The 15,651-nt window shown below is 34.8% G+C and overlaps 1 protein-coding gene and 1 long non-coding RNA gene across 2 annotated transcripts in view; both read left to right on the top strand.

The window, feature by feature from the left end:
- ZNF280D (zinc finger protein 280D) overlaps positions 1-7,471 on the top strand; it is a 156,963-nt gene extending 149,492 nt beyond the window's left edge. Inside the window, exon 19 of the mRNA XM_028496357.2 lies at positions 7,323-7,471. Coding sequence (XP_028352158.1) covers positions 7,323-7,385 — 63 coding nt within the window. The 3' untranslated portion in view covers positions 7,386-7,471. The remainder of the gene's footprint in view (positions 1-7,322) is intronic.
- A 7,251-nt stretch (positions 7,472-14,722) lies between these two features.
- The window catches only part of LOC114487225 (uncharacterized), a 34,652-nt gene continuing 33,723 nt past the window's right edge, over positions 14,723-15,651 (top strand). Inside the window, exon 1 of the long non-coding RNA XR_003682150.2 lies at positions 14,723-14,794. This is a non-coding gene — a long non-coding RNA (uncharacterized lncRNA). The remainder of the gene's footprint in view (positions 14,795-15,651) is intronic.

The raw sequence follows: 15,651 nt of genomic DNA, 5'->3' as shown, positions 1-15,651 counted from the left end.
CATGTAGCTGTTCGGTTTTCCCAGCACCACTTACTGAAGAGACTGTCTTTTCCCCATTGTATATCCTTGCCTCCTTTGTTGAAGATTAATTGACCATAAGTATGTGGGTTTATTTCTGGGCTCTCTATTCTGTTCTATTGAACTACGTGTCTGTTTTTGTGGCAGCACCATGCTATTTTGATTACTGTAGCTTTGTAGTTTGAAGTCAGGGAGTGTGATTCCTCCAGCTCTATTCTTTCTCAAGATTGTTTTGGCTATTTGGGGTCTTTTGTGTTTCCATACAAATTTTAAAGTTATTTGTTCTAGTTCTGTGAAAAATACCCTTGGTATTTTGATAGGGATTGCATTGAATCTGTAGATTGCCTTGGGTAGTATGGTCATGTGATGGTAAATTGGACTGTTTCCTTAATCTCTCTTTCTGATAGTTTGTTGTTAGTGTAGACACATAAAACAGATTTTCGTATATTAATTTTGCATCCTGCAACTTTACTGAATTCTTTGATGAGCTGTAGTATATTTTTGGTGGCATCTAGGATTTTCTATGTATAGTATCATGTCATCTGAAAACAGTGACAATTTTAGGGCTTCCTTTCCAATTTGAATTCCTTTTCCTTCTTTCTTTCTTTCTTTCTTTCTTTCTTTCTTTCTTTCTTTCTTTCTTTCTCTCTTTCTTTCTTTCTTCTTATTGCTGTGGCTAGGACTTCCAATGCAATGTTGAATAAAAGTGGCAAGAGAGGGCATCCTTGTCTTATTCCTTATCTTAGAGAAAATGCTTCCAGCTTTTCACCATTGAGTATGATGTTTGCTGCAAGCTTATCATATATGGCCTTTACTATGTTGAGATATGTTCCCTCTATGCCCACTTTCTGGAGAGCTTTTATCTTAAATGGATATTAAATTTTGTCAAAAGCTTTTTCTGTATCTATTGAGATGATCATATGGTTTTTATTCTTCAATTTGTTAACATGGTATATCACATTGATTGCTTTGTGGATACTGAAAAATCCTTGCATCCCTGAGATAAATCCCACTTGATCATGTTGTATGATCATTTTAATGTATTGTTGGATTTGGTTTGCCAATATTTTGTTGAGGATTTTTGCATCTATGTTCATCAGTGATATTGTCCTATAATTTTCTTTTTTGGGATATCTTTGTCTGGTTTTGGTATCAGTGTAATGCTGGCCTTGTAGAATGAGTTTGGAGGTATTCCTTCCTCTGCACTTTTTAGGAATAGTTTGAGAATGTTAGATATTAACTCTTCTTTAAATGTTTCCTAGAATTCACCTGTGAAGCCATTTGGTCCTGGACTTTTGTTGGGAGTGGTTTTATTACTGATTCAATATCATTACTGGCAGCTGGTCTGTTTATATTTTCTATTTCTTTTTTGGTTCAGTCTTCGAGATTGTACATTTCTAGGAATTTGTCCATTTCTTCTAGGTTGTCCATTTTATTGGCGTATAGCTGTTCATAGTAGTCTCTTATGTTCCTTTGTATTTCTGCGGTGTTGGTTGTAACTTCTATTTCATTTCTGATTTTATTGATTTAGGCCCCCTCTCTTTTTTATTTGATGAGTCTGGCTAAATGTTGATCAATTTTGTTTCTCTTTTCAAAGAACCAGCTCTTAGTTTTATTGACCTTCTTTTTCCTTTCTTCCTTCCTTCCCTTCTTTCTTTCTTTTCTTTTTTTTTTTTGTCTCTATTTCATTTATTTCTGCTCAATCTTTGTCATTTCTTTCCTTCTACAACTTTGGGTTTTGTTTGTTCTTCTTTCTCTGGTTCCTTTAGGTGTAAGGCTAGGTTGTTTATTTGAGATTTTTCTTGCTTTCTAAGGTAAGTTTTTTTTCGCTATAAACTTCCCTCTTAGAACTGCTTTTGCTGCATTCCCTAGATTTTGGATCATTGTGTTTTTGTTTTCTTTTGTCTCCAGGTATTTAAAAATTTCATCTTTGATTTCTTCAGTGATTCATTTGTTGTTTCATAGCACATTGGTTAGCCTCCACATGTTTGTGTTTTTTGCCGTTTTTTTCTTGTAGTTGACCTCTAGTCTCATTGTGTTGTTGTTGGAAAAGATGCTTGATATTATTACAATTTTCTTAAATTTACTGAGACTTGTTTTGTGGCTTAGCATCTGATCTATCCTGGAGAATGTTTCATGGGCACTTGAAAAGAATGTGTATTCTGCTGCTTTCGGATGGAGTATTCTATATATATATCTATTAAGCTCATCTGGTCTAATGTGTCATTTAAGGGCAGTGTTTCCTTATTGATTTTCTGTTTGGATGATCTGTCCATCAATGTAAGTAGGGTGTTAATGTCCCTTAGTATTATTGTGTTACTGTCGATTTCTCCCTTTATGTCTGTTAATATTTGCTTTACATATTTAAGTGCTCCTATTTTGAATGCATATATATTTACAGTTGTTATATCTTCTTCCTGGATTGATCCCCTGAGCATTAAGTAATGTCCTTCTTTGTCTTTTGTAACCGTCTTTATTTTAAAGTTTATTTTGTCTGATATAAGTATTGTTACCCCGGCTTTCTTTTGATTTCCATTTGCTTGGAATATGTTTCTTCATCCTCTAACTTTCAGTCTCTGTGTGTCTTTAGATCTGAAGTGAGTCTCTTTTAAGCAGCATATATACAGGCCTTTTTTTTTTTCCATTCAGCAATTCTATGTCTTTTGATTGGAGCATTTAGTCAATTTACATTTAAAGTAATTATTGATATGTATACTCTTATTGCCATTTTATCAATTGTTTTGGGGTTTTTGTTTTTTGTTTTTTGTTTTTTGCGGTATGTGGGCCTCTCACTGCCGTGGCCTCTCCCGTTGCGGAGCACAGGCTCCGGATGTGCAGGCCCAGCAGCCATGGCTCACGGGCCCAGCCACTCCGTGGGATGTGGGATCCTCCTGGACCGGGGCACAAACCCACGTCCACTGCATCGGCAGGTGGACTCCTAACCACTGTGCCACCAGGGAAGCCCTGGGGTTGTTTTTAAAGGTGTTTTTTTCTTCTTTTGTTCTCTTCTCTTGTGATTTGATGACTATCTTTAGTGTTATGTTTGGATTCCTATTCTTTTTTATGTCTGTATCTACTACAGATTTTTGCTTTGTGGTTACCATGAGGTTTATATATAGCAATATATCAATATCTATATCCATCTCTATATTTATGTGATTTTTTTAAACATTGCTTTTGTGATTTGATGACTATCTTTAGTGTTATGTTTGGATTCCTATTCTTTTTTATGTCTGTATCTACTACAGATTTTTGCTTTGTGGTTACCATGAGGTTTATATATAGCAATATATCAATATCTATATCTATCTCTATATTTATGTGATTTTTTTAAACATTGCTTATCTCTTAATTTCAAATACATTTTAACAACCCTGCATTTGTACTCTCCTCCCCTCATGATTACTGTTTTTGATGTCATATTTTACATCTAATTGTTTTGTGTACCCCTCAAGTGCTTATTGTGGATTTAGATGATTTTACTACTTTTGTATTTTAACCTTCCTACAACCTTTGTGGATGGACGATTTCCTACCTTTACTATATGTTTGCCTTTCCTGATGAGCTTTTTCCTTTCACTATTTTCTTAAACTGTCCTCATTTCTTTTCATTCTTTTTTTCTTTTTTCTGTTCAGCATCAGTGATTTCCACTACTCTGTTTTCCAGCTGGACAATCCATTCCTCTGCATCATTTAGTCTATTCCTGATTCATTCTACTGTATTTTTCATTTCAGTTATTGTATTCTTTATCTCTGTTTGGTTGTTCTTTATATTTTCTAACACTGTGTTATAAACTTCTAACTTCTGACTCTGTGCATCCATTCTTCTCTTGAGTTCTTTGAGCATCTTAATAATCATGACCCTGAACTCTTTCTTGTGTAGATTGCCTATCTCCACTTCATTTAGTTCTTCTTCTGGGGTTTTATCTTGTTCCTTCATTTGGAACATGTTATTCTGTCTTCCTGATGAAGGACCTCTGGGTTGGGGAGCCCTACCTGGGGCTTGGACCTTTCACTCCTTTGAGAGAACTCCCTGCAATTGTAATTATTATCCCATTTGTGAGTCGCCCGCCCAGGGGTATGGGATTTGATTATATTGCGACTCTACCCCTCCTGTCCATTTTGTTGTGGTTCCTTCTTTATATCTTTATTTGTAAATCTTCTCTGGTAGGTTCCAATCTTTTTCATCAATGATTATTCTGCAATAGTTGTGATTTTGGGTTGCCTGGGAGAGGAGGCAAGCTCAGGGTCTTTCTATTCCACCATCTTAGTCAGTCCTCTGTCAATTTCTATTCTATCTCTATGGATTTATCTATTCTAGATATTTAATATACATATGTAATCATACAATATGTGACCTTTTGTATCTGGATTCTTTAACTTTTCATAACATTCTTGAGTTTCATTCATGTTACAGCATGTATCAGTACTTCTTTCCTTTTTATTGCTGAATAGTATTCCACTGTGTGTACGTATCATATTTTGTTTGTCCATTCATTTGTTGATGGGAATTTGGGATGTTTTCACCTTTTTCCTATTGTGAATAGTGCTGCTATGAATGTGCATATACATGTGCTTGTTGAAGACTGTCTTTTCATTTCTTTTGGGTACACACCTAGGAGTGGAATTGTGGAGTTATTTGGTAATTCTATTTTCAGCTCTTTGAGGAACCACAGAACTGTTTTCCACAATGACTGGACCATTTTACTTTATTACCAACAATGTGCAAAGTTTCTGATTTCTCCACATCCTCACCAGCACTTGTTATATAACATTGTTGTTTTTATTATTATTATCGCCATTCTGGTGAATGTGAAGTGGTACTTCATCGTAGTTTTGATTTGCATTTCCTTAATAATTAAGTATATTGAGCATTTTTCATGTACTTCTTAGCTATTTGTATATCTTCTTTGGAGAAATGTCTATACAAGTACTTTGCCATTTTAAAAATTGGGGTGTTTGTCTTTTTTGTTGTTATTGAGTTGTAAGAGTTTTTATATATCCTGACCCTTGTCAGATATATCATTTGTAAATGTCCTTTCCTATTCTGTATGTTGTCTTTTTACTTTTTGATTATGTCCTTTGATGCACAAATTTTAAATATGGATGAAATCCACTTTATTTTTTTGTTTTCTTGCTGTGCTTTTGATGTGATAGCTAAGAATCCATTGCCAAATCCAAGGTTATGAAGATTTACTATATTTTCTTCTAAGAGTTTTTAGTTTTAGCTCCTATACTGATCCATTTTGAGTTAATTTTTGTATGTAGTGAGAGATAGGGGTACAACTTCATTCTTTTGTGTGTGATATCAAGTTGTCCCAGCATCATTTGTTGAAGAGACTTTTCTTTTCCCATTGAATACCATTGGTTCTCTTGTTTAAAATTAATCAATCAATGACCTCAAAGACACAGGCAACAAAAGAAAAAATAGACAAATAGGACTATATCACAATTTTGATATTTGGTTTCTCGAAAGACACTGTCAACACAGTAAAAAGACAACCCACCAAATGGAAGAAAATATTTGCAAATCATATAGCTGATAAAGGATAAATATCAAGAGTGTATAAAGAACTCCTACAACTCAACAACAACAAAAAACCCACTTGAAAATGGTCAAAGGAATTGAATAGACGTTTCTTCAAAGAAGATAAAAAATTATCAGGAAGCACATGAAAAGATGCTCAACATCACTAATAATCAGGGAAATGCAACTCAAAACCACAATGAGATACCACCTGACATCCACTGGGAAATCTACTGTCCAAAAAAAAAAAAGAAAATAGCAAGAGTTGACAAGGTTGTGGAGAAATTGAAGCACTTGTGGACTGTTGGTGGGAATGTAAAATGGTACAGCCACTGTGGGAAACAGTTTGGTGCTTCCTTAAAAAATTAAAAATAGAATTACCATATGGTCCAGCAATTCCACATCCAGACCTATACCCAAAATAATTGAAAGCAGGGTCTGGAAGAGATATCTGTACACCCAAGTTCATAACAGCATTATTCACAATACCCAAAGGGTAGAAGCAACCCAAGTGTCCATTGATGAATGAATGGATAAATAAAATATGGTATACACATCCAATAGAATATTACTCACTGAAACTCTGGCACATGCTACAACATGGATGAACCTTGAGGACATTACGCTAAGAGAAATAAGGTGATTACAAAAAGACAAATACTGTATGATTCCACTTATATGAGATACTTAGAGTAGCCAAAATCAAGAGACAGAAAGTAGAATTGTTGTTGCCAGAGACTGGAGGGAGAAGATAATTAGGAGTTATTATTTACTACCCAGTAAATAATATTTCAATTTTGCAAGATGAGATGTGTTCTGGAGATTGGTTACTCAACAGGGTGAACATACATAACACTACTGAACTGTACACTTAAAAATGGTAAAGGTGGTAAATTTTGTAATATATACTTTACCGTAATTTTTAAATCTGTACAGTAAGTACATTTTGAGAGGTAGGATGGGGTTTTGTTTTTTTTTTAATTAATTAATTAATTAATTTTTGGCTGTGTTGGGTCTTCGTCTCTGTGCGTGGGCTTTCTCTAGTTGCGGCGAGCGGGGGCCACCCTTCATTGCGGTGCGCGGGCCTCTCACTGTCATGGCCTCTCTTGTTGTGGAGCACAAGCTCCAGATGCGCAGGCTCAGTAGTTGTGGCTCACGGGCCCAGTTGCTCCGCAGCATGTGGGATCCCCTCAGACCAGGGCTCGAACCCGTGTCCCCTGCATTGGCAGGCAGACTCTCAACCACTGCGCCACCAGGGAAGCCCTAGGATGGGGTTTTGTTGAGGAAGGGGCATACCTATTTATTGCCATTTTACCCCTTTACTATAATTTTAATGGAATTTTGGGAGTTAAGCAAAATTGCAAATTTAAACTGTTGCATAGATTTTTGTTTGTTTTTTGATTTTTTTTAGGAGATAATATTCAAATACCAATGTGTGAAGGATAGGCTGAAATCAGGAAAACCTGATGGCAATAGAAAGCTACAGGGAGCAGTTATAATAGTCAAATTTAAACACACTCATGGGGTTGGATTCCAGCCTCTAAGAGTATTTGCAAATCAGCTTCAATTATTTATCAAGGAAATCTCTCTCTCTCTTCCAGTATCTCTAGGACTGACAAATATAGCAACAATCCAAATCAAACAACAGACATCTTTGTATGTTCACATTACTGTGATTCTCAAGAGTTTCTAATTTATCTGGAATCACTGTACCCCTCAGTTTCATTTCTATCAAATATTGGAATTTGACATGGATTATTTTCTTCCTCCCATTTTAGGTCAACTTCGGCCTCATACTGTTACACGGCATTATCCAACTTATAGATTTAGACAACAAGTGAAGTCCAAGGTACATTCTACCTGGGGAAGAGGAAAAGTGGTAGAAAACTGGAAGAGAGATGGAGGGAACCAGCACCTATTGAGTACATCTTTAAAGCTGTATTATTGATTTTAAATAGGTTATGTCATTTAATATTTATGACAACCCTATGAGGTATATATTGTCATTTTCTGTTGTATAAATTAATAAAAAGAGACTTGGAGAGCTTTGATAACATTCCCAAAGTTAACTAAGTCATACAGAATAAGAAAATTGAGTTTAGAACTCAGGTGGTCTAAATCTGTTCTGAGGTTGTTTTCTGACCTGCCAGGGGTGGTTAGCCCTGAGCTTAGCTTGATTTTAACCAGAAAGTTGTCAGAAATTGGCCTTTGATTAAGATAAGAATGCATCACTGGGTTTTCTCATTTCTTCATGCACATTGTCCCCGTTGCTGTAACAAAGATGCTTCATCAAATGGAGAACAGATCCACACTTTGCCAATAGGAAACAGGATTCACACTCAACAGTTGCCTTTGGTGCCCAAATACACTACGAGAGGATAAACAGATTCAAATTCTGTATTTTGAAATTGCAAGCTGTAGAATAAAACATCACAAATTCAGTGCTGATTATGTTTAGATGTTAAGTCTGTTCTTGCTACCAAATAAAACAAAATAGTGATGAGCATTGAATTTGCACCAATGCACTCTTTGTGCTTACTTATTCATGAATGCTACACTGATTTTTTCCCAACTCATAAAAGGTTTATAAGAATACAAGAGTGAACATACTGAAAAGTTTTTAAATATTTAGTAATTGAATGGCGAGTTTTCAAATTATGCTAGAAAATTAAAGTCATCTTTCTTGTTCAGTGGAACAAACTTGCATTAGAATTTTGAAGTAGTTCGTTGCTTAAATAGATCAAAATCCTGTGTTTAGAATCTGCTTCTCTTATGTGGGGATATGGAAAATAGTGAATATGTTTCTAGATCTTCATAAAGCAAACCTTTGTTAGAATATCACTTCCTCCGGGCTTCCCTGGTGGCGCAGTGGTTGAGAGTCCGCCTGCCGACGCAGGGGACACGGGTTCGTGCCCTGGTCCGGGAGGATCCCACGTGCCGCGGAGCGGCTGGGCCCATGAGCCATGGCCGCTGAGCCTGCGCGTCCGGAGCCTGTGCTCCGCCAAAAAAAAAAAAAAAAAAAAAGAATATCACTTCCTCCAATTTCTCCATCCCAAGCTGACCTATATAGCTGACCACTCTCTAAACTTGTGTTCCTACTTATTGTGAGAACCACCTGACCATTGAGATGACTCTTAAGTCCTTGAAGAATGCTTCAGACTTTAAATCTCATTCTTTGCGTACCTGGAGCAGCGCTGCTCAACCTTGCCTACAGGTAAGAACAAATTGTGTTGGTTAATTTTATGTGTCACCTTGACTCGACTGGGATGCCCAGATATTTGGATAAACGTTATTTCTGGGTGTGTCTGTGAGGATGTTTCTAGACGACATTAACATTTGATGGATAGATTGAGTAAAGCAGGTTGCCCTCCCCAGTTTGGGTTGTCCTCATCCAGTCCACTGAGGGCCTAAATCAAGTGGGATAGAGTGAGAAAGAAATAATTTTCAGCTACCTTTTCTGAATCAGTCAGTGTTCCCTGGGCAAAAGCAAATCTCTGAATTGTTATCCTCTACTCTGAATCTAGCTCCAGTATTTCTTCAATATCTTGTATATTTTTCAGATGCTTTTAAGAATATGATTGTTTTATTCTAACACTTTTAAAGTTGTCTTCAACAGGAGGATTGATTCAGATTATCTAGTCCATCATCACAAGAAGGGAAGTCCTAATCATGCCTAAATTAGGGATTGGGGTTTTAATGTTTTTACAGTGACTTGGCTAACTTTGGGCTATAGCCTTGAGTCCAAATAAGGAACTGGAACAAAGCCCCCAGAATAAAACTAGGATCCCCCCCCCCAAAGGTGATCACACTTTTTGTTTCTATGAAAAGGAAACTAGAAAAACTTCACCCATGAAGTTTTGGAAAGATGCAAAGTAGCTGGTCATTTGCCTGATTTTGTGATGTGGAGGCGCTTCAAAGTCTAAGAAATTGAAACCTTGAGGCCACTCCACCAGTGGTCTCACTGTGGGCATGATGTAGAGGATCTGAATTTATTCTACCCCATAATGTAAGACCTTAATTTAAAAATTATCCCTAACTATTACAATAATTTGGGGCATTCAGCAGGGAAAAAAAGAAACCACAAAATTGCTCCATGGAGATCTTTCCACACCCCAGAATTCATTAACTCACACATATAAAGCAAACCCCCATTAAAGTTAAGCTAGCAATAAAAATTTACAGACAGCATGAGCATGAGATAATCTGGCATGAGGAAGAGTCACCAGACACAGCAAACTAGAGAATTAATAGGCTAAGAACTTGAGGTAACAGAATAATCTCATAAAATCTACAAAGCCAATTTGTTTAAATGATCAAAGAGATGAAAGAAGTAGTAGAAATCACACTGATGAACAAGCAAGCCACTGTAATTAAAAAAAGGATGCAAGTATTTAAAAGAACCAAGTATATTTTTATTAATGAATATAGTCATTATAGTCATTGGAATTTAAAACTCAGTAAATGTTTAAATAGTGAAAAAGAGAACTAGTGACATAGAAAATAAATCTCTGGATATTACACAAACACAGATTAAAAATATAGAAAACAAAAGAAGTTATAAGACATGAAGGGTGTAATTAGAAGGTCAAACATGTCTCAAAACAGTCCCACAATGAAAGAACAGAGTTGCATCAAGGTTTGAGGAGAAAATGTCTGCAAATTTTCTAGAATTGAAGAAGAGACACACACACACCAAAAGAAAAGACGTGAGTATTCAGACTGAAGGTACATTAAGTCCCCTGTTCGATAAATCAAATGAAATGCAGAAGTAGACAGACACACTGTCACCAAAGTAGAGAATACCAAAGATAGAAGGAAAAATTTAGAATACACCGAAGAGGAAAAGACAGTATGTTTACAATGCAAATAAAACCTCTCTGACTGACTGAAGACTCGTTATATTGACAGTCATAAGAAGATAGGATAATAATTTCAAAATGTTGAGGAAAAATAACTCTCAGTCTATAAATCTATACCCAGATGAATTATATTCAAGAATAAAGAAAAAATAAAACCCAAACAAGCAAAGAATAAGTTTATTGTACTCAGATCCTTGAAGAAAGATTTATAAAAGTAAATACTTTAGGAAACTTAAACCAGAGTAAGGTGTGGGCTGTAAGAATAATATGAGCAAAACAATGTAGATAAATCAAATTAATAGCTGAGTATATAAAAAAGAAAAAGTAAATGAAGAATCACTATTATGGGACTGGAAAAAAAAAGAAGGTGAAACTGAGAAACAATCCAAATTAACATGGGTAGTAGGTGCTTGTTGTAATCAGAGTCCTTACACTTTAAGGAGGAAGAACTATTGACTAATTTTAGATTTTCAGTCAAGTACAATCAGTAACCCTTACATCCATAGAGGGGGGATAGTGAGTAAAGAAAACTCAATCAATCAAAAAAAAGATATATAAAAGTAAGTAAGCAAAGTAGGAAAAGGAACAAATAAAAAGCCTAGAAAGTAGAAAACACAATACAATATGGTAGGAATTAAACCAAATAATATGAGTGACCATGATAAATGAAAATAGAATAAACTGGTCTTTTGAAACACAAAGATTGTCAAATAGGATTTCAAAATATAATCTAAAAAAAAATACAATCTAACTATATGTTTTACACAAAGAACTCATCTAAAATATTATGACACAAAAAGTATGAGGACTTGCAGTCATTGCTGTGACAATGACCCCATTTGTACCCAGGCCGGGGAGGCCATGGAAAACTCATAATCTGCTGGATCTGTAGACAAATGGTGATTCATGTTTACTGACCCTGTTACTAAAAAAGATTAGTTCTCCAGTCTTCCAATTTTAACATACTCATTTAGAACAGAAGCATTATTAATTCTTCAGTATTTGACGAAATGACTGTGGACAAAACGTGTCTTTTGGGTTTTCACATGCCAATCTAGAAATGGTGCCAAGGTTCATTCACTACTTGTACCCTTTTGCAGTCTAATTCAAAATGTGCCAGCTCATTCTAGCTCAGTCCTAATGAACTAGATCCACAGTGCAATCAGAAAATCACTGTTTGCTGAACTAAACATAATACCAATCATTCCTTGGAGGATACCATAAAACTACAAAATGATTTTATGTTAGAGGTCTAAATAGGGTAACTAAATATAATACTTTTAAGTTCATTTCACTGATGCTAAAAGATTAAAATTTTCCTAGTATCCTTTGTTATTACATTTTTCTTTTTAGAGTTATTATTTTAATCTAATATAAATATAACACTCAATAATATGTATTAAATAGTATATCTGAAAGACTGATACTTTGCATTCAGTTTATTAAAATTCTAAGCTGAACATTTACTTATCTTTCTCATGATAAGATGCAGATAGAAGATAGATGCACACTCATTTCTCAGGGCAAGATTGTGAATATTATCAACACTTAAAAATAATATTACGTATGACTAGAAAGATTAATGGAATAATAGAATCCATAAATGAAGTCTAATAGTCATATGATGAAGGTGGCATTAGTGGAGAAAAGCCAGATTCTTCAAATAAGTCATGTTCAGACAACTTATACCAAGATATATTCCACGTGAAGCTAAATTTGATGATAAAAATGACTCCATAAGGTACTAGAAGAAGACATAGATTGCTATATATAATCTTGGCGTATGGATGGCCTTTCTTAGTATGATATAAAACCAGGATCATATAAAGGAAAAGAATAAGTAAATCTATTTAAAAATTAGTAACATTTCCATGAAAACTTTATATAGTAAAGTTAAAAACAACATATTGGCAAACACATTTGAAGGTAAATTACAAAGTGCCATTTAAAAATCCACATTGAGTTTTTATAACTCAGTAAGAAAAGATGAACACCACCAATAGATATATGGGAAATGATATGAAAAGTCATTTCATATATAAAAAATACTGAGTGAAAAATAAATGCTCATCCAGCAAATACTTTAAAAGATGCAAGTTAAAAAAACAATGGGATACTATTTTCTAATGTATAAGCTTAACAAAGATTTAAAACCTTTTTTAATATTACCCCATTAGCAGGATATTGAGGTACAGGTGCTCTCATAATGTGGGGATGCAAATTAAATTAGTTGTAACTGCTACAGCAAAAATTGACTACATAAATAATTTTTTATCAGATTTACTGAGATATAATTATATACAATAAAATTTATTATTTTAGAGTGTATGATTTGATGAGTTTTGACAAGCACATATATTACTATAAAATTTTCCATTTCCATCATTCCCAAAAGTTCCCTCCTTCCTCCTTGAAGTAAAGCCCTTTTCTTCGTCTCTAGGCCTTTGCAACAATTAATATACTTTCTGGCCTATATAGTTTTGCCTTTTGTAAAATATCATCACCTTTTTTATCTGGCTTCTTTCATTTATCATAATGCTTTTGACTGTTGTTGTATGTATCAGTTTATCCCTTTTCACTGCTGAATACTATTCCATTGAATGGATGTGTCACAGTTTGTCCATTTATAACTTGGGCATTCGAACCCAGTTTGGAGGCATTATGAATAAAATTTCTATGAATATACATGAGCAATTAGTACATGGATATATGCTTTCATGTTTCATTGGTAAATATCCAGGAAAGGGATTACAGGGTTATACGGTAGATGTATGTTTAGCCTTATAAGGTACAGCCATACTGTTTTCCAGAGTGGTTTTACGTTTTGAGCATTTTAATTACTCCATATCCTCACTAACACTTGGTATTGTCAGTCTTTCAAATTTAACCATTCTCATGGGTCGATAGTAGTATTTTATTGTGGTTTTAATTTGCATTTGCCTAGTGACATACTGCGAATCTTTTCATGTGTTAAAAGAAAACATAATGATAACACCAAGTGCTGGCAACATGAAGAAACTGGATCACTCATACATTATGGTGGGAATGTAACATGGCGCAGCCACTCTGGAAAACAGTTTGGTAGTGCCTTAATAAACTGAACAGGCAAGTACCATATAACCACGCAACTGTACTCCTGGACATTTATCCCAGAAAAATTAAGAAGTATGTTCATAGCAACATCTATACATGAGTGTATATAGCAGCTTTTTTCTAATAGCCAAAAACTGGAAACAACATAGATGTACTTCAGTGAGTGTATGGTTAAACAAATTGTGATAAATCCATATCATGGAATATGACTCAGCACTAAAAAGGAATGAACTATTGATAAATGCAACAGCCTGGAAAAATCTCCAGAGAATTATTCTGAGTAAAAAAAGCTAATCCCAAAAGGTTATATACTGTATTATTCCATTTATATAATATTCTTGAAATGAATTCTAGAAATGGAGAATTAATTAATGTTTGGTTAAGGAGGGAAATGAATGTAGCTATAAAAGGACAAAATGAAGAATCCTTGTGGTAACAGAAACATTCTGTATTTTAACTTTATTAATGTCAATATCCTGGTTTTAATATTATAGTATAGTTCTGCAAGATTTACTACTGGGGGAAAACTAGGTAGAGTGTACTCAGGACCTTTGCAATATTTTTTGCAACTGCATTTGAATGTTCAATTATCTTAAAATAAAAAGTTTAACTTAAAAAAGTTAAATATACACCTACCATATAATCTAGCCTTTCCATTCCTAGGTATTCACCAAAGAGAAATGAAAGCTTATGTCCATGCAAAGAGTTGTATAAGACTGTTCATAGAAGCTTTATTTGTAATAGCCTAAAACTGAAGAGAACTCAAGTATCCTTCAACAGGTGAATGGATAAACATATTATGGTATATCCAAACAATGAAATACTCAGCAGCAAAAAGAACTGAACTTTTGGTACATGCAACACTATGAATGAATCTTAATATAATTAGGCTGAGTTAAAGAAGTCAAACAAATATAAATTCTACAAATGCACTTTAATCTTTGATGACAGAAAAGAGATCAGATGAATTTACAGGTGCATTTCTAAGCGTGTCAAATTGTACACTTTTAAGTGCATAAAACTTATTGTATTTTAAAATATAACTCAATGAAACTGTAAAAATAGTCATTCTCTTTGTGTTTTTACAGAATTTTATTTAAAATCTCTATTGCCCGTGTGAGCTGTGGAGTTAGAGGCCTGGGATCGAGTCCCATTTTCATCATTTATTAACCATGTAACTTTAGGGAAGTTAAAATCATTTCATCATCTATAAAATGGATATAACAAAAGTGCCTATCTCAAAATGTTCAGAGGATTGAATGTAAAAATGCAGCTCTTGACACACTGCCCATCAACTAGTAAGTGCTCAAAAATGCCCAATGCTATTATCAATAACACTACATAGTAACCATTTAAAGGTTAGGAGAGACCATCTCATACCCATTCTTGTATTCCCACTATCTGTTTTGTGTTTTTTTTAACATCTTTATTGGAGTATAATTGCTTTACAATGGTGTGTTAGTTTCTGCTTTATAACAAAGTGAATCAGCTATACATACACATATACCCCCACATCTCCTCCCTCATGCATCTCCCTCCCACCCTCCCTATCCCACCCCTCTAGGTGGTCACAAAGCACCCAGCTGATCTCCCTGTGTTATGTGGCTGCTTCCCACTAGCTATCTATTTTACATTTGGTAGTATATATAAGTCCATACCACTCTCTCACTTTGTCCCAGCTTACCCTTGCCCCTCTCTGTGTCCTCAAGTCCATTCTCTACGTCTGCGTCTTTATTCCTGCCCTGCCCCTAGGTTCTTGAGAACTTTTTTTTTTTTTTAGATTCCATATATATGTGTTAACATATGATATTTGTTTTTCTCTTTCTGACTTACTTCACTCTGTATGACAGACTTTAGGTCCATCCACCTCACTATAAATAACTCAACTTTGTTTCTTTTAATGGCAGAATAATATTCCATTGTATATATGTGCCACATCTTCTTTATCCGTTCATCTGTTGATGGACACTTAGGTTGCTTCCATGTCCTGGCTATTGTAAATAGTGCTGCAATGAACATTGTGGTACATGACTCTTTTTGAATTATGGTTTTCTCAGGGTATATGCCCAGTAGTGGGATTGCTGGGTCGTATGGTAGTTCTATTTGTAGTTTTTTAAGGAACCTCCATACTGTTCTCCATAGTGGCTGTATCAAT

The sequence above is a fragment of the Physeter macrocephalus genome, chromosome 11, assembly GCF_002837175.3.
Source record: "Physeter macrocephalus isolate SW-GA chromosome 11, ASM283717v5, whole genome shotgun sequence".
Classification (NCBI taxonomy): domain Eukaryota; kingdom Metazoa; phylum Chordata; class Mammalia; order Artiodactyla; family Physeteridae; genus Physeter; species Physeter macrocephalus.
The sequence above is the reverse complement of the archived record's forward strand: the minus strand, read 5'-3'. Positions and strand labels throughout refer to the sequence as shown.